Source organism: Gekko japonicus, unplaced genomic scaffold (assembly GCF_001447785.1).
Source record: "Gekko japonicus isolate JY-2015 unplaced genomic scaffold, Gekko_japonicus_V1.1 scaffold16, whole genome shotgun sequence".
Lineage (NCBI taxonomy): Eukaryota > Metazoa > Chordata > Lepidosauria > Squamata > Gekkonidae > Gekko > Gekko japonicus.
Window position 1 is genome coordinate 995,524 of NW_015169777.1, and position 18,557 is coordinate 1,014,080.

The following is an 18,557-nucleotide window of genomic DNA, read 5'->3' on the forward strand; positions in this document are numbered from 1 at the left end:
GCCTCCATGGAAGCAATGGAGAAGAGAATGACAGAGGCAATACAAGCCATGGGGGAGCAGATAGAAAAAACATTGGGGGACCAACTGGAGAAGCAAACTCAGATTCATCTGAAACATCTAGAAGAAGTCCAAGAGAAGAACATAACAGCATTGAAGGAATTGGTTACTACAGAAATAACTTCAATCAAGCAAGAAATGGAAGGAGTTAAGAAGGATGTTCAAGCAAATGCAACCAAGACTACAGAGACAGAGGAGAAGATACAAAAAATAGAAGAGAAACAAGATTCTTTGACTCAACAAATTACAAGATCAGAGACAATGATGGAGTTCAGAAGGATGCAGACTCATCTGAGATTCAGAGGCATTAAGGAAACAGAGAATGAGAACTTAAAAGAAAAAATGATGGAAGTGATAACGGCTTTTCTGGGCGAGGAGGAAGGGTCAATGGACTCAGACTTTGATTTGATTTATAGAGTGAACTCCAGAATTGCAGAAAAGAAGAATTTACCAAGGGATGTAATTGTACAATTTGTAACAAGATCAATAACAGAGGAGATATTCAAGAAGCAATTCAACGTCCCTTTTGTAATAGAGGGAAACAAAATTATGGTGATGAGAGAACTCCCAAGAACAATACTGCAAGACAGGAAAAGGTATAAATCCTTGGCGGACAAACTCAGAGCTTTGAGCATCAGATATAGATGGGAGATTCCACAAGGTTTATCCTTTACGTATCAAGGTGGGAGGATTCAGATCAGATCGATGATGGACTTTTATAAATTTAAGGCGGACAATGCGGACGTCTTTGGAGAACTTTAAAATAAAACGCATAATGGAGTACAAATTGTTGTCATGGAATGTTAATGGATTAAATTCACCAAACAAGAGGAAAAGAATCAATCATTGGATACAGAAACAGAAATGCAACGTGATATGCTTGCAAGAAACACATATTAGAAAACAGGATATAAAATATTTAAAGAATGCTTTATTTGGAATTGAATTTTGTTCTGCGGCCTCAAACAAGAAAAAAGGAGTTGTGACATATGTGAAGAAGGAGTTACAACCTACAGAAATTTTTAAGGACATAGATGGCAGATACGTGGGTGTGGAATTAATGATTCAGCAGAAAAAAACATTGTTGATCAACGTGTACGCACCCAATGGAGCAAAGGAAAAATTTTTTAAGGATATAACTGACCAATTACAACAATTGACTTATGAGCAAGTTATTATGGCCGGAGACTTTAATGGGACAATAGATCGTCTAGACAGAAAACCACAAAAGGACAACGAATTCAGCGGAAAATTGCCAAAGAATTTTTTTGAATTAGTTAAGCAAGAAAAATTAGAAGATGTTTGGAGGAAATGGAACCCGATGCAGAAAGACTTTACTTTTTATTCCAATAGACATTGCTCTTTTTCCAGAATTGATATGATTTGGATGTCTGAAGAATTATCAATGAAAACACATAAGACTGAAATTTTGCCAAGATGTAATTCAGATCACAATCCGGTGGTATGGAGTTCCACAGAAAGGAAAAAACCCTTTCTGTGGAGGATTAATGAAGACTTGTTGGATAAGAAAACGGTAATTGAGATGTTAAAGGAAGAAACGAAACAATTCTTTCAACAAAATTTAAATAAAGAAACACCGATACAGATTGTATGGGATGCTTATAAAGCGGTGATGAGAGGAATTCTCATCTCGCAAAACGTGAAGCAAAAAAAGGAAAAACTTCAAAAACAAACAGAAGTGTTAGAAAAAATTGCTCAGAAAGAAAAGGAATTAAAAAAGAAGCCTGGAAAAAAGCAAATTATTAAAGAATTAAAGTTGCTGAAGGAACAACTGAATGAGACTTGGAATCAGGAAATGTATTGGAATTTAAAGAAGTTACAACAGAAATCTTTTGAAGGGGCGAACAAACCGGGAAAATACTTAGCTTGGCAACTTAAGGCTAGAAGAGAGAGAAGAATGATAACCAAAATAATAGAAGATGGAAAAGAGTTCGTTGATCCTAATGGAATAAAGAGATGTTTCTTCAAGTATTATGCTAAACTATTCCAAACAACTAGAGTTGATCTTGAGAAGATTAAAACATATTTAAAGGAGATTCCACTACCAAAAATAAGTAAGGAATACAAAGATTTATTAAATGGTCCAATTCAAAAAGAAGAAGTGATGAAGGCAATAGAAGAGACAAAGTTGGGGAAGGCGCCTGGGCCGGACGGATTTACAGCGAAATTCTACAAAAAGATGAAAGAAGAAATTTCCCCGGTCCTGGAAGCTTTAACCAACGAAATAAGAGAAAACAAAAAGGTGCCGGACTCATGGAAAGAAGCAATTATTTCTTTGATTCCAAAGGAAGGACAAGATTCAACAAATGTAAAGAACTACAGGCCAATATCTCTTTTGAACAACGATTATAAAATCTTTGCAAAAATTATTGCAGAAAGGGTGAAAAACTATTTACAAACGGTAATTTCTGAAGATCAAGCGGGCTTTTTACCCAAAAGGCAGATTAGAGACAATGTAAGAATAGTAATGGACGCAATTGAATATTATGAAAAGCACCCAGAAAAAGAAGTAGCTTTTCTGTTTGTTGATGCAGAAAAAGCTTTTGACAATCTTAATTGGAATTTTATGCACCAGATGATGGAAAAGATTGAAGCGGGACAACATTTTAGAAATTGTATTGAAGCTATCTATTCTGAACAAAGAGCTAAAATAAATGTGAATAAAGAACTGACAGATAACTTCAAAGTACAGAAAGGAACAAGGCAAGGTTGTCCGTTATCACCGTTATTATTTATCTGGGTATTGGAAATACTTTTACAAAAAATACAGTACGATCAAGAAATAAAGGGCTTGACACATAAAGGACACCAATACAAATATCGAGCATTTGCAGACGATGTAATGTTTATGGTGGAAAACCCAACAGAAAAATTGACATTGCTTTTTCAAAAAATAAAGGAGTTTGGAGAATTGGCCGGCTTTTACGTAAATAAGAATAAAACAAAACTTATATGTAAAAACATGATCAAACAAAAACAAGTGGAACTACAAGAACTGGTACAATGTGAAGTAGTTAAAAAAACAAAATACCTTGGAATTGAATTAACGGCAAAAAATATAGACCTATATAAGAATAATTATGAGAAATTATGGACTAAGCTGACTCAAGATTTTAAGAAATGGGATAAAATGAACTTATCACTGATGGGAAGAATATCAGTTATAAAAATGAATGTCCTACCACGTTTGATGTTCCTGTTCCAAACAATACCAATTCTGCATAAAACGGATTTGTTGGCCAAGTGGCAACAAGAGTTGTCAAAATTTGTTTGGGCAGGCAAGAAACCAAGGATCAAAATGAAAATACTTTGTGATGCCAAAGAAAGAGGAGGTCTACAAATGCCAAATCTTAGACTATATTATGAAGCGGTTTGTCTAACATGGATGGATCAATGGGTGAAGCTTGAAAATGACAGATTGTTGGGGTTGGAAGGGCATGATTGTAGATTTGGCTGGCATGCATATTTATGGTATGACAAGATAAAAATGGACAGTTTTTTTAAACTTCACTTGGTGAGAAAAGCTTTGTATATGGTATGGACAAGATATAAGAAGTACCAGAGTGACTTAAGACCATTGTGGATTGTACCAGTAGAAGTGTTGATATCTTACTCAAGACAGCGAGGTAGAGACTGGTTGCCATATAGAGATTTAATTAAAAAAGAGGGAACAGAGTGGGTAATGAAAAAGCAGAATGAAATTGAATATGAATATGAGTGGTTGAAATATATGCAGATTTATGATCTTTTTAGATCTGACAAAAAAAACTATGGTTTTAGAGAGGAAAAAAATGAAATTGAAAAGGTATGGGAGAGTGGAGGAGGAAAAAATATTTCTAAAATGTATAAGGTGTTGTTAAAATGGTATACTGAAGATGAAACTGTTAAAGAACAAATGTTAAAATGGGCTATTAATATGAATAAGGAAGTGGCTATGGAAACCTGGGAATATTTGTGGAAAAATTCTATTAAGATCTCGACATGTACTAATGTTAAAGAAAATTGTTATAAGATGATGTATAGGTGGTACATGACACCTAAGAAAATTGCAAATATGAATCAAAATATGTCAAACAAATGCTGGAAATGTAAGAGGCATGAGGGCTCATTTTATCATATGTGGTGGACTTGTGAGAAAGCTGTAGACTTTTGGACAAAAGTCCACAATGAAATGCAAAAAATATTGAAATGTTCTTTTAAAAAAGCACCGGAAATTCTGCTTTTGGGACTTAAAATGGAAGAAGTCAATACGACTAAAAAGACTTTACTCTGGTACCTGATAGTGACAGCGAGAATGATTTATGCTCAGTTTTGGAAGACAGAAAAGGTACCAGAGGTTGAAGAATGGATACAAAAAGTTCTGTTCATGGCACAAATGGATAAGATTACAAAAAAATTGAATAACAAAGAAGACGATGAGTTTTTTGGAGAATGGAATGACTTTAAAATTTATCTGGAAAAGAACTGGGATGTGAAACAAAACTTAATATGTTTAGATCAATATTAAGTCAAATGATGTTATCTTTAGATTGTAATGATGAGAAACTGATATTGTTGATGATATGAAGTAATTTGGAGCAGGGGTGGAAGCATTGTGGGAAGCCATTGGAGGGAGGGGAGGAACTGGGAATGGGGTAGACAATTGATAGAATGAAAAGTTTTATATGTTGTATTCCTGAGAAAATAAAATTTGTTTACCATAGTTGGCCATCCGACCACGCTTCTTTCATCATTTTTCACGCCCGATCTCCTGCGCTTGACCCAGTTAGCTTCACTTGTACCATTCAGTCTCTTGGCTGGAAGAACCACTGGAGCAAAGGGGTGCCTCGATTCTCTGGCATTCCGCCATCGAAGAGGCTACCCCCTCAGAGCTCCCTGGCCAGGGCCCCTTGGGGGGGGGTTACGAGCCTGCTTGCCCCCTCCTTCCGCCGGAGCACGGAGACACCCCCGGGAGGTGAGTCCGCAAGCATGCCGCCATCAACCGGAAGTCCGGGCATACACAGAGTATCATACGAAACCCTCATACGGCCACAAAACGCGGGTGGCCTAGCTCTCCCGGACCTGCAATTATACCATAATGCTGCAATCTTGTTAGGCCTACTAAAACTCTATAACTCTTCCTTTAACTCAGATTGGAAAGCCATAGAAGAAATTCACTTGAATGCTATTCCTCTCCAATCCCTACTATGGGAAACCAGTTCTAGTAGACCGTCTTCAATACTTCGAAACAACTTTCTCTCCACCTTAATGGCAATCTGGGATAAAAGAAAAAACATCTTAGCCCCATCTATCTCGCCCATGACAACTTTTACTAATGTCTCCTGGTTTACCCCAGGGCAAGCGCGCTCGACATTTACAACATGGAAAGAGAACTGTATCAACAGTCTTCACACAATCATCTCCAACAAAGATATCAAAAAGAAAGATCTTCTTGAAAGTGAACACAACTGCTCTTTACCGTGGTTCGAATACACTCAAGTTACTCACTTGATTGAGTCTATGAAGAAGCAATCAGATCTCAATAGACCACTTACCCCCTTTGAGCGGTTGCTAAAGCTTAACAAAAATTCGTTCAAAAGTTACATCTCATATATCTATGCAGACCTCCTTCACTCTCAATCTACTAAAACTTTAAGTTATCAAGAGGCCTGGCAAACAGATTGTGACACTACATTCCTACCTTCCGACTGGGAAGAAATCTGGTCATCCCCATCACTCAGGTCCCACTCATTAAATATTCAATTCCAAAGCTACAAAATCCTTACCAGATGGTATCTCACACCCATCCACTCCAGTCCGGCTTTCGCCCTGGCAACGGGATGGAGACGGTGCTGGTTGCCCTTACTGACGATCTCCGGAGGCATCTGGATCGAGGCGGTGTGGTGGCACTGTTGTTGTTAGATCTGTCAGCTGCGTTTGACGCGGTTGACCACCAGTTGCTGACCACCGCCTCGCTGACGTGGGGATACAGGGACTCACTCTTCAATGGCTTGCCTCTTTTCTCCAGGGTCGTGGACAGAGGACAGAGGAGCAGCAGTCCCGGAGGCACCCATTGGAATGTGGTGTGCCTCAGGGGGCGGTGCTCTCCCCGATGTTGTTCAACATCTACATGCGCCCCCTCGCCCAAATTGCCAGGAGGTATGGGCTGGGGTGTCATCAATATGCAGATGACACTCAGCTCTATCTGATGTTGGGTGGCCGGTCGGGCTCCGACCCAGAAGATCTGAACAGGGGATTACAGGCTGTGGCGGGGTGGCTCAGGCTGAGCCGGCTGAAACTAAACCCAGCGAAGACGGAGGTCCTGTGCCTGAGCCGGAATGGTTCGGGGTTGGGGCTCCCTCTCCCGTCCTTCGATGGGGTGCCTCTGGTGCCAGCATCAGAGGTTAGGAGTTTGGGAGTGCTCCTGGATCCCTCCTTAACTATGGAGGCCCAGGTGGCAGCCACTGCCAGATCTGCTTTTTACCATCTGAGGCAGATTCGGCAGTTGACCCCCTTCCTCGACCGCGATGACCTGGCTACAGTGATCCATGCGATGGTCACTTCAAGGCTAGACTACTGTAACGCTCTCTACATGGGGCTGCCTTTGTCACAGATCCGGAAGCTGCAGCTAGTGCAGAATGTGGTGGCCAGGCTGCTGATGGGTCTCCCCAAGTGGGAGCACATTCAGCCTGGGTTGAAAGCACTGCACTGGCTGCCAATAGCATACCGAATCCGCTTCAAAGTACTGGTACTCACCTTTAAAGCCCTACATGGCCAGGGTCCGACTTACCTGAGGGACTGCCTTTCCCCATATATACCCCCAAGAGCACTTCGGTCGGGGACCCAACACCCCCTGGTGATCCCAGGCCCCCGGGAGGTAAAGCTTGCTGCAACCAGGGCTAGATCCTTTTCAGTGGCGGCCCCTACCTGGTGGAACGAGCTCCCGAAGATCAGGGCTCTGCGGGACCTTATGCAGTTCCGCAGGGCCTGCAAGACGGAGCTCTTCCGCCAGGCTTTCACATAGGGGCTGCCACTGCCACCACCACCAATGGTGGTGATACAATCGGGATTAGGAATCGCACTTGGAAGTTCCGCCATAAATTGCATGGCACTGATAATGTGGGATTGGTTCGAACTATATGCTGGACAGTGCCACCCCAATGGGGAGGATTGAGGACGCCATCAAAACCACTCAAGACCGCCTTGTTTACAGAAAGCACTTTATTATTGTTATTGTTACTAGTATTCATGATTTTACTGTTTTTGTGTATGAACTCATGCCCCTTGTAAGCCGCCCTGAGCCCGCTCGCGGGGAGGGCGGGGTAAAAATGCCTAAATAAATAAATAAAATCTCCAATTCAAATTCCCCTCTATGCTGGAGATCTTGTGGGCAGCGGGGTACTTTTATGCACTGTTGGTGGTCAAGCGTTTTTGTACAACAATTTTGGTCCAAAGTAGTCTTATCTATCAAAGATATTACAGGTTATTTAATCCCTATGCAACCTGACCTTATTTTACTAGACTATTGGGCAGACTCTCATATACCCAAAATTAGGCAAGACCTCATATCAGTTTTATTAACGGCTGCAAAGGTTATCATTGCCAGTTGTTGGAAATCCCCAAATAGGCTATTACTGTTTGGTGTAGCGGTTAAGTGTGCGGACTCTAACCTGGGAGAACCGGGCTTGATTCCCCACTCCTCCACTTGCACCTGGCTGGATGACCTTGGGCAAGCCGTAGCTCTGATAAGAGCTGTTCTTGAAAAAGAGCAGTTTCTCCAAGAGCTCTCTCAGCCCCACCTACCTCACAGGGTGTCTGTTGTGGGGAGGGGAAGGGAAATGAGTTTGTAAGTCACTCTGAGACACCTTTGGGTAGTGAAGGGCGGGGTATAAATCCAATCTCTTCTCTTCTTCTCTTCTCATGGCGTTTGAAAATATGGGATTATTACGCCATGGATAAAATATCCGATGTAACAGTTAATTCAAACCTCTCACGTAAAAACCCTAATCTTCATTTGAAATGGTTCCCTTTTCTTGAACATTATGTTTAATTCTGAGTTCTCTAAATTCAGTGTTCCTAAAAAGTATTATGACGTTTTTCACCACATGTAATCTATTTCGAAGTTTGTATAAACTTATGCAGTTACCTTGTTGAGTTCTATTGTTGTTGACAACCATGAAAGTTTGTGTATTGTTTAAGTTGAAATAAAATAAAAAATTTAAATTAAAAAAATAAAATAAAATCTCTAAGATGATTATGAACTTTCTGCCAGTATTGCTGTGTTATATGGCACCTCCACCAATTGTGGTAGAAGGTGCCCACATTGTTTTTACATTTCCAGCAGTTTTTTCATAAGTTTGCATAGCATTTTGCCACCTTATCCAGTGACTAATGCCACCTGTGAAACATTTTGTACACATTTTCCTTATATGGAATTGATCTTAAAGTGTCTATATCTATAGTATGACCCATATCCTGCATCCACGTGACCATTGAACATTTCACTATTTCATCGCATTCATATTCATCAAGGAGAAAATTATATAACTTCTGTATAAGCTTATCATTTGTAGATAGCCATAGCTTATCTAGGTCTGTTTTTCCTCTACTTAAAAAAAAAAAAGCCAGGCTTCACGTTGTTGAAGGGCTCTGATTTCCTCTTGTGCCATTAGTCCCATTTCTGTCACCGTATCAGCTAGCTGTGTAGTTTGCTCTAAGCCACTTCTTAGTTCATTTATCTGGTCTGTGATGGGTTTTAAGAGGAGAGACATCTCCTCTAAGATCTCGGTCTTCACGGAGAGTAAGGCTTCTATTATATCTTTGTTTTGTAATGGGAGCTGCGTCCTGTGAGGCAGTGGAATCCTCAGTGGCCATTTTAAAATCTGATTTCCTTCCTGCGGCAGGTTTCCCTTGCGTGAAGTATGAGTTGACAAGAGTGGGATCTTACTGTGGAGCTTGTGATTCTCGATCTCCTTTACTTCCCATGACCTTAGCTGTTGTCCTTGAGTCTCCTATTATTCAAATAAATTGTTACAGTCTGGGATGGGGTTGGGAGCTCAGGCTTTAGGCTTCTATCTTCATGACAGTTGAAGCTGTCTCTCTTTACATGCGCGCCGTTTTGTGAATGGTGTAAATTCTTGACCTTGGAGACATTCAAAAAGCGAATTCTCTTTTTTTGCTTTATCCCACATCTTTGCAGCTATTATACTGATGTGACATTAGAGAATCAATCTTTGTGTTTTTTAAAATACAGGCTTATGCCATTTAGAGCATCCCCACTACCAGCACCAAGCCTAGTTGGAGGTCTGTGCTGCTAATCCTCTGTTCTGGATTTTGTGTTGAAATCCTTGAAAGCAAATTTGTTTTCTTGCTGTCTTCCAGCCTCCTGCCCCGACTCCTTCCAAAAGCAGCTGGTCACACAAGAAAACAATGAACTCTATCACTGTGTGATTTACCTGGCACCTGGAGATTACCACTGTTTCCATTCACCCACTGACTGGACAGTGTCTCATCGGCGTCACTTCCCAGGTAGGCTTCGTTTTAGAGGTGGGAGACACAGAGCCAGTATGTCATTGAGAAAGTCTTTCGGGGCACTATGAAAAATAGTGTACTGGAGACACATGCTTTATCACTTGGCTATCCCAGGTGTTGAATTGCTTGGAGAACTCTAATGCTTCTTCGGCAGCATGGATCTGGGAGACAGGTTTATTATTGTGTAATGCAAAGAAGCTTTCTTGAAATGTCTGGGTGACCCCAGAACATCTGAAGTCTCTACCCCTTTTCCTGAGGTCTGCAATACCACATTTAGAAGTGATGCTGTCAGCTTATCACACACCCAGCAACTCATATACACTGGGTCTCAGTTGCTTCTCATGCAACTTTAGTACACCAGACATAGAATCATAGAGTTAGAAGGGGTCATCAGGGTCATCTAGTCCAACCCCCTGCACAATGCAGGAAATTCACAAATGCCTCCCCCCTCCACCCCTGCAGTGACCGCTTTTCCATGCCCAGAAGATGACAAAAACCCTCCAGGATCTCCAGCCAAACTGGCCTGGAGAAAAATTGCTTCCTGACCCCAAAGTGGCGATCAGCATTTTCCTGGGCATGTAAGAAAGGACCACAAGAACTTTGCACTGAGGCAACCCTTCCTCCCCTCCCTTTCATGATTACAGATTACAGCATTTTATTTCCCTGGAAAGGAAAAACAGAGATGTGCTAGATTTTGAAGCAGTATTCAAATTCCAGTGCTTTAGGCACAGGTGTTGCATCTGATTGCTGTGCCAGCTGGCATGGCTTGGGCAGAAGGTGTCTAAACTAGAATTGCCATGAATGTCATGGTGACCATCTTTATTTAGATGCCAAATCAGAATGATTTGCCTGTAGGCTCACTGGGGATTGGGGAAGGATGCCTACTCTATACTTGCATCTTCCTCATTGTCTTCAGCCGTCCCAGAGACCACCAGAGGGACTTTGGGCTGCACCTTTGAAGGTTTGGCACCATGCACATCTTGGGGGGGTGAAGGCCACTCCTGCTGCACCAGGTCTGACTCACCGGAGCTTCTCTTGCCTTTTGCGCTTTGCTCATATTTGGAGGTGGCTTTGAACCCACATGGCTTGGTGCAGGCATAAGCAAGCTCCCTTCTTGCCCTAATTTCAGGGAGATAAGGGTAGGAAATGGGGAAATGGCTGTTAAAGGCAAGCCCTGTAGCACTTGCTAAAAATTGCGTTTAAGACACAGAACAATGAAAGGATGTAACTATACAGATTCCTTTCACATATTCCGAATATGATGGAGGGAAGGCTAAGCCAAAAGACACTGCAAGTGATGCCTTATATGCATCCCTGCCAAAGACTTCTTCCTAAAGGATTTTAAAATGGGAAAAAGTAATGATCATATCCTTCCTCCCCCTCCTTCTTTTGCTACAAACTGCCCCACTATTTGTTGCTCCTGGCAAACTGGTTTGCTTTAGAATGACCATAGAATAAAATAACTGTATCCCTCCCCAAAAAGAACTTGAAGAAGGAGAAATTGGATTTATACCCCGCCCTTCACTCGGAGTCTCAGAGTGGCTTACAAACTCCTTTCCCTTCCCCTCCCCACAACAGACACCCTGTGCGGTAGGTGGGGCTGAGAGAGCTCTTTTGAGGACTGCTCTTGAGAGAACAACTCTGAGACAACTTGTGACTGATCCAAGGTCACACCAGCAGCTGCATGTGGAGGAGTGAAGAATCAAACCTGGTTCTCCCAGATTAGAGTCCACGCACTTAACTGCTACACCAAACTGGCTTGTTGCCGCTGGGGGCTGTAATAAAAGTGGATCTTCTCTTGTTTTTATTTTACTATTATCTGGCTCATGTACTGCAGTGATCCTGACCCATGAGTCTTGAGTTTTGTCTTATGGGTCATTCCTGATCATGTGTCCCCAATACTTACAATAGCTGGATGAGTAAATGAAGGCTTTCACTCTTCTCTCCTGGTTCACTCAGGCTCCCTGATGTCTGTGAATCCCGGGGTTGCTCGCTGGATCAAGGAACTCTTCTGCCATAATGAACGAGTTGTCCTCAGTGGTTGCTGGAAACATGGCTTTTTTTCTTTGACAGCCGTTGGAGCACAAAACGTGGGGTCTATCCGCATCTATTTTGACCAAGTGAGTAGGAATCTTGCTTTTAAGAGGAAGCAATGGCAGAATTATGAGGGAGGTGCAACTGTTACGTCTGTCTCAAAATTCAGAGTAGAAGTAAAGCAGTTGTTTTAACAAAAGGTCCAAGCAGGCAAAGCTACCAAATGCTCTCAGTTTCCAAAGTAGGCTCAAGTCCCCTGAACCTCAGTTTTTTAGTTTTGTTTGAGCCAGAGCCATTCTATGTTGTGTAGAAGAGACCACAGTTTAGCAATACAGTATATGCATGTAGGTCCTGGGTTCATTCCCTGAAACCTCCAAGTAAACAGACCTTTGATAATAGGGCTGGGAGGGACCTTTGCCTAAGACTCTGGAAGGGAACAGCAGTGGGGTAGCAGAGGAACAGCATTTTTATAATAATGTGGAACCTTAGCACACCCAGATGTGGAAGTCTTAGTATGGGTACAAACGGTGATGTATCCAGTTATCTTTCCTGTAGAAACTCTTGCTTGTTGCTGTCATTTGAGATTAATTCAAGTATCTACTTTTCCTTCCTTGGGTAAAGCTAAGAAAACAACTGAATACTATTTTAGTATTAGAGCGGTTGCGTAGATACTTCTTGGCCATACATTAGGCTTGCAAGTAGCCACTTACCTTGTTGCCTGTGGTCACTATTGCCTCCAGGCAGGCAAGTGCTGCAAAAGCGGTTTCTTTTTCTTTAGCCCACAAAAGACTAAGCTGGCAGATTGACTTGGGTGGGGGGTGGGGGGATAACCACAAAAATGGGTAACTGCCTTATGCTTTCAGGAAGGGCATAATGGCAAGTTTTCTTCCTTCCTGAATAACAAAGATGCTAAGTAACATCACTTTCTGTCTGTGCAGGACCTGCGTACAAACAGCCCCCGATACAGCAAAGGCTCCTATAATGACTTCAGCTTTGTAACCAACAACAACAAAGAGGGCATCCCCATGAGAAAGGGAGAACATTTAGGAGAGTTTAACCTGGGATCAACCATCGTCTTGATTTTCGAGGCACCGAAGGATTTTATTTTCTACCTGAAACCTGGCCAGAAAATCCGCTTTGGAGAGGCCCTGGGATCTCTTTAGAGCCTCCACTGCCAGGAGGGGTTTTATATGCAATAGGGACTCAATTTGAAAAAGGAAAAGTTTCTCTAAGGTGGGAGTATTGCTCAGCAGGACCTGAGTGAGGACACTTGTTCTTAAACTGGGGTTGCGCAAGTGCATACCCACTATGAGAGCTGCATACATATCAGGGATCGTGGCCTTTAAGAATGTTGACCAGGGTGGCTTTTCTTCTTCCCTGTGCCTGCAGTAACAATAGTTTCTCCCTTTATACTCCTTTATGCAGCCCGCTTTTGCACAGAACCTCGAGGGCTGTGTTGAGCCAATATAAATTCTGCAGTCAGAGGGAGGAGAGGAAGCTGAGAGATTCCTCCTTTAAAGGGACACTAGCAGATTGACTTATGCGCCATATTGTTTTAATTGGTAAACTTGTTTTCCAGATTCTCTTCATACAAGCCTGTTTCATTGTCAATTTAAAAAATGTCCAATGCCAGCAGAACAAGGGGATTATCAAACATTGAAGTACCATTAGACTTATCTTTTTAAAAAGTTAAATCTGTTACTCTCCCTTTAAAGCAGAAGTTTGCACTGTATTTTAAACCTCAAACACTGTGTCCACATTCCTTATTTGACTTGATTGTGTTTGTTTTACTTATAAGTGTAGCTCACCCCAACCCTAATATTTCAGCTTACTCTTCTGGGCCTTAAAAGTTTCTGTTCTGTATGGGAGATACCCACACTCCTTTAAGCTTGAAACATTAAAACTACCCAGTTGATGTCATTTCTCTGTGCACAGCTAGTGGGAATTCTTTTGCTGTTGAAAGCAAGCACAGTCAGTAGCCATGATTGGGGGAAGGGAAGAGGCAGTGAGAGAGTCTGCAAATATGCAGAATTCAAGTAGCAATAGGATAGACTTTAAAAAAATCATTTGGAATCTTCTGAGTAATCCAGTTTTTCTCACATGCATTTGACTTTTCCCACTCTTTGCTGAACTTGCTAATATTTATGTAGCTTTCTTCAGAAATTCAAATTTCCCCATGCAAGATCAGATGTCAAGAATGCTGTTCTGAAGCTTCATCATGCAAGTGTCTCAAAACTAATGCTCAGAATGGGTTCCACTCTTTAACATCATGCCTGTTTCTGGAAAGAGTATTGCTTTATTTTTAAAAGAATTGTTTTGAATTCAAAAAACAAGCATACAAAGATAAACATCAGGAGTGCTGAGTTTATTTAGCTTTAAATTGTATCTTCCCTTTAAAAACACCTCTTGTGTATGCTTATCTTAAGCCTTATGTGTATACTTGCCAGCGCGCACACACCCACACACATGCGTGTGACAAGAATGCAAGAGTCTTCTCCTTTTAATATAGAAGGAGTATCTGGAAGAGAAAGCTAAGCCCCACTCCCACAATACAGAGATGAAGGTGCCTGCTGTAGAAAAAGAGCAGATCTTTATATGTCTGTGTGTGTGTCCTTGCTTGAGGCATGAATGCTTCTACTGACCCCCGTCTTTCTGGTGGTGGGACTGACGTAGGGCAGAGACTTCTTCATGATGCCTAGCTTGCCTCTCTTTCTTATGCAGCAAGTCACCCTCTTTTAACCCTAGAATGTCATCATAGTTGACATCTCTTGTATTGGTACATCACTCAAGAGGCAAATCTAATTGAACAGGGACAGTTATAAAGCAGCTGAAAATAGACGACAGGCACCGGGGGTGGTGTGGGGGGTGGTGGCCTTGTTCCAGCCATTGGAGGAACAAATTGCTCCCACTGTGGCTGCACAGCCATCATGGCTTCGAATGTCTTATTCCTCAGCCTATCTAGCCGTATTGTTCTGAACTCAAGGATGTTCTGCCTGGTCTGTTCAACAGGATTCTACTGGATGAATGTTCTGTGCTGAGCTAGGCTGCGTGGCAGCCAGGGCTGAAAAGGTCACACTGATCCTAAATAAGTGGGAGTGGGTTTCTTGGTGATGCTGTGAATTTCTCCTACATGGAGAATCCATTTAATTTTTCAACTGTATCAGTAGCACAGTATTTTTGTATGTCAAAATGTACAACTTATGGACATTAACTCATTAATTGCAAACATTTTTAAATAAAACAAGTGACTTGCCCTGCTTGATTTTTTAAAAAGACAAAACGCCTGACCTTTTTACAGAGGCATCACTCCTTGCCAGAGTTCATGGAGCTAGCGGGTTCTCTAACCCTATCAAGGTCAACTGTCCCATTGCACAAGCAGTCATTTAGCTGTTAAGAGCAGCTTGAATGTCCTGGATGCGTGTGCTGTAGTTCTGCATCTCTTCTCGCTCTTCTCCAAGTTGGCTTGTGAGGGATTGGATCTGCACTTTCAGCTGCAGAGAAACCAGAATGCAGAAACCATTAGCAGTTGTGTGACAGAGAGAGGTGGGAATCTGTGCAATTGCCTATGTGCAATAACTTTTAACCTTTTGCAGGGAACACTAAAGCAGGAGTTAGCACCACATACCCAAGCAGCTTTGGAACCATTATCAAGGTAACAAGGCCTTCCTACAAGCAGCAACAAAGAATGGTAACACGCTGGGAATTCTTGTTGCCACCTGCTCACAAGTAAATAGTTTGGATTTGCCCCATCTTGTTCTTTCTTACTACGTGTACTTATGAAAAACAAATACCAAATTGAACCAGATGCAAAAGGGGAGTTTGGCTACAGAAGCATTTCCTTTTCAAAAATTAATAAATGTACAGGGGCCCGCCACTTGCATTTTCTTGACATGGGGTAAAACATCGGTTCTGCTGCCACCCAAATCATAATCTTGAACACCGTACTTCAGTGCAGTAATTTGGACTGACAGAACAAACAAGCAAGGTCAGGAGACTGAATGTTATTAGATTTAAAGCAAAGCACCAAATGTGCCAACCAAAGCAGAATGAAGCAGCTATGAAGCAGGGTGTTTCATAGCAAAGGGAAGGGCAAGGGGATTACACAGAACGTTGACACCCCTGAACCCTGACCACAGAATGTCCTACTCAAGGCCCCCCTTACTTCTCAGATTTCATTAAAAACACATTTATCATTATTAGTCCCAAAGGCTACAAACTTCATTTTTAAAAAAAAATCAAAGCTGTTGAACCACAGAAGCAGAAAAAATACTCGGGGTATTTGTCACATAATTGGGTATGTGCCTGTTTTGAGATGCAAGTCTCACATTTGCTTAGCTTCCCTCCCAGGATCCAACATTTTCTTTTCAATTAGGGCAGCCAAGTTAGTCTTTAGGATGCCACTAAACTCCTGTGGCCTTTTTTCAGCAACAGATTTAAATATCCTAGCATCCACTTTTGCGGAGTAGATGCAGTGAATGGCTTCTCACTAGGCATGCCTTTAAATATATGAAGTTAATTTTATTTCACCCTGTACTGCTTTAAGTTCATGGTCCTTTAAACCTGCATTTATTTATTTAATCACTTCCTGTATGTCTGCATAATGAGGATCCACTGCATTCCACCTGAAGGAAGTGAGCTCTAGTCACAAAAAAACTGCTGGAGCAGAACTCTGTCAGTCTTTAAAGATTCCATATTTGTTTTCTGTTCATTTTCTTGTCTCCTTTCACTGTCAGCCATCGTACTAAGGAGCAAATCTAGCACACTTTCACGCAGTAATACTGAGAAGGACTTGCATTTGTACCTGATCCAATTCTCCTTTTACTTGCTGCACAGATGCTTGCTCCTCAGTCCCCATACTCATTTTCAGCCACTTGAGCAAAATGCGTTGCCTTCTATGGCATAATCTGAAAGAAAAGAAACAACTCCCAATGTTCCCTGTTTGGACTGGTGATGACAAACAAGAAGGGTAATTTTATCACTTCCCAATCATGCAGGCCTACGCAACTTTGCAGTACTAGAGTTTGTATAAGGTGCTCAGTACTTTACAGATGTTTTCTTCTTCATAGAATCATGATGCAGGCCACTAATATTTCCATTTAACAGATGGGAACTGAAGTTGGGAGATTACTGAGTTGGCCAAGGCCATCCTCAGCAAATTTGGTTTATAACCCCCCCAACAATCTGTTTTCTGCTTCATCAAATGGTGCATCAGCATCTGAAAACAATGAAGCAATTCCATCTCTACTTCTTCCTCTCAGTGCTACTAATTACATTCTATATATTTCTTTGATAAATGGAGTGGACTGACAGAACAATGTAATCCTCCAGCCCAGTGCCTTTCTGTTTGTTTTTTAAATGCTGGTACTCATATATTTATTTTTATTTATTATTTCAATTTATATCCTGCCCTTCCCGCAAGTGTTGTTGCACTGCTTGCACTACGGTCGCACTGTTTCCACCAATTCCCCCCCCCCAGGACTTGGGAGAGCCCCCACAAAAAGTGCCAGAAGTCAGTACCTGCTTCAGCCCATTACTGATTGCAACATTCTGTAATCCAGGTTTGATGGGAAAATTGGACATTACGCCCTTACATTCTAAGCAGTGCTTATTCTTTCAGGTTGTCTGACCAAACTGCAGCAAACAAGGAGAAATAAATAGCAGTAGACTCTCCTCCTTTGATTAGCAGCTGAGTACATCTAAGCACAATAAGGACGGAATCAACAACTCCTTGCAGCCCTAGGCAACAGCCACAGAGCTTACTGGGAGAGGATGACCTATCACAGCAGCTCTCAGTGGAGCTGTAGGAGAGGAACACATGGGAGTTACTGACATGCAGCTCCTCACTGAGAGCAGCTGTGACAGTTCTGACCATTCACACCAGTGCTGGTGGTTGCTGCGTGTCCATTGGGCCTGGAACCTGACTACAAGTTATAACTGGTGTTTGATGGGCAAGATGCCATTGCTGAAGGAGGACCACATCAGTGTAGCAGCCCAAAGAGAATCCCAATAAAATGGCTACTAACAGTTATGTCTAAGGCAGAGCCCCAAGTACAAATGAGGAAAGGGTACGTCACTACACACTTCAGTTCCTGCAACTGCTGATTTCTGTAATAGCATTGCATTTTCTGCCCAATCTGTCGGAGCTCAGCCTCCAGCTGCTTATGAACTTCTGCCTCTCGTGTGGAACTGTCCATCTGATTTTCCTGTTGGCCTGCAACCAAAACCAAGACACAGGATTACATAATTCCTGCTAACCTGCTGCTTAGCTTCCAGATTCTGTACTGAATTCCATGCTGGGATGCAAGATATTTCCCCCCTTCTACTAAACATCCTTTCCACCAAGTGACTGCCTCCTCTCCTGAAGCACAGATTATCACTGCATTGTTCAAAAGCCCCAATGCTCGCTGACAAGAGAAAGTGTTTTGCTCCTTCCGCCAACACACATATGAGCAGCACTATTACCTGTCCTTCCATAAAGGGAGGAAGGGCTCTTGCTTCTGACAAAGTCTGCTGGCAAGAGCAGGTCTTCTCTTTGGCCTGTTGCCACTCTCTCTTTCCAGGGGCCTGCTACTGGAGGGCTTGTAGCATAGCACTTAGGGTGAAAGCTCAAAGACTTCTCCTCACCCTGGAAAGGAGAGAAAACAAAAACATTCAAATACGCAGCCAAACAAAGTTTTGCTTTGTGGTTTCTGTTTTAAACATGTTATAAGGCTTGCAAAGCCATTCGATGGAATTTTATGTATGTTAATATCCAATAAGCTTTTAAGACAAACTACATTTTATGCTGGAAATCCACAAGGGGATCACTTTTTTTTTTTTTAAATAAAAAGAAAATTCCATGGTGCTGGTGGGATGCATTGGAACCATGGCACTGGGTACAGAGAATTCAACCATTCTCCCACATGTCATTTCCCCAAAACTTCCTCTCTTGCTGT

General features: G+C 42.0%; 2 protein-coding genes across 4 annotated transcripts in view; one reads left to right on the top strand and one right to left on the bottom strand.

The window, feature by feature from the left end:
- The window catches only part of PISD (phosphatidylserine decarboxylase), a 93,882-nt gene extending 79,977 nt beyond the window's left edge, over nucleotides 1-13,905 (top strand). For all 3 annotated transcript variants that reach the window (XM_015416726.1, XM_015416728.1, XM_015416727.1), the window contains exons 6-8: nucleotides 9,439-9,585; nucleotides 11,548-11,708; nucleotides 12,561-13,905. In XM_015416726.1, coding sequence (XP_015272212.1) covers nucleotides 9,439-9,585; nucleotides 11,548-11,708; nucleotides 12,561-12,785 — 533 coding nt within the window. In that variant the 3' untranslated portion in view covers nucleotides 12,786-13,905. The remainder of the gene's footprint in view (nucleotides 1-9,438; nucleotides 9,586-11,547; nucleotides 11,709-12,560) is intronic.
- A 3,322-nt stretch (nucleotides 13,906-17,227) lies between these two features.
- The window catches only part of LOC107115079 (protein SFI1 homolog), a 20,440-nt gene continuing 19,110 nt past the window's right edge, over nucleotides 17,228-18,557 (bottom strand). The window contains exons 18-20 of the mRNA XM_015416680.1: nucleotides 18,085-18,247; nucleotides 17,704-17,833; nucleotides 17,228-17,420 (exon numbers count right to left, since the gene is read on the bottom strand). Coding sequence (XP_015272166.1) covers nucleotides 17,228-17,420; nucleotides 17,704-17,833; nucleotides 18,085-18,247 — 486 coding nt within the window. The remainder of the gene's footprint in view (nucleotides 17,421-17,703; nucleotides 17,834-18,084; nucleotides 18,248-18,557) is intronic.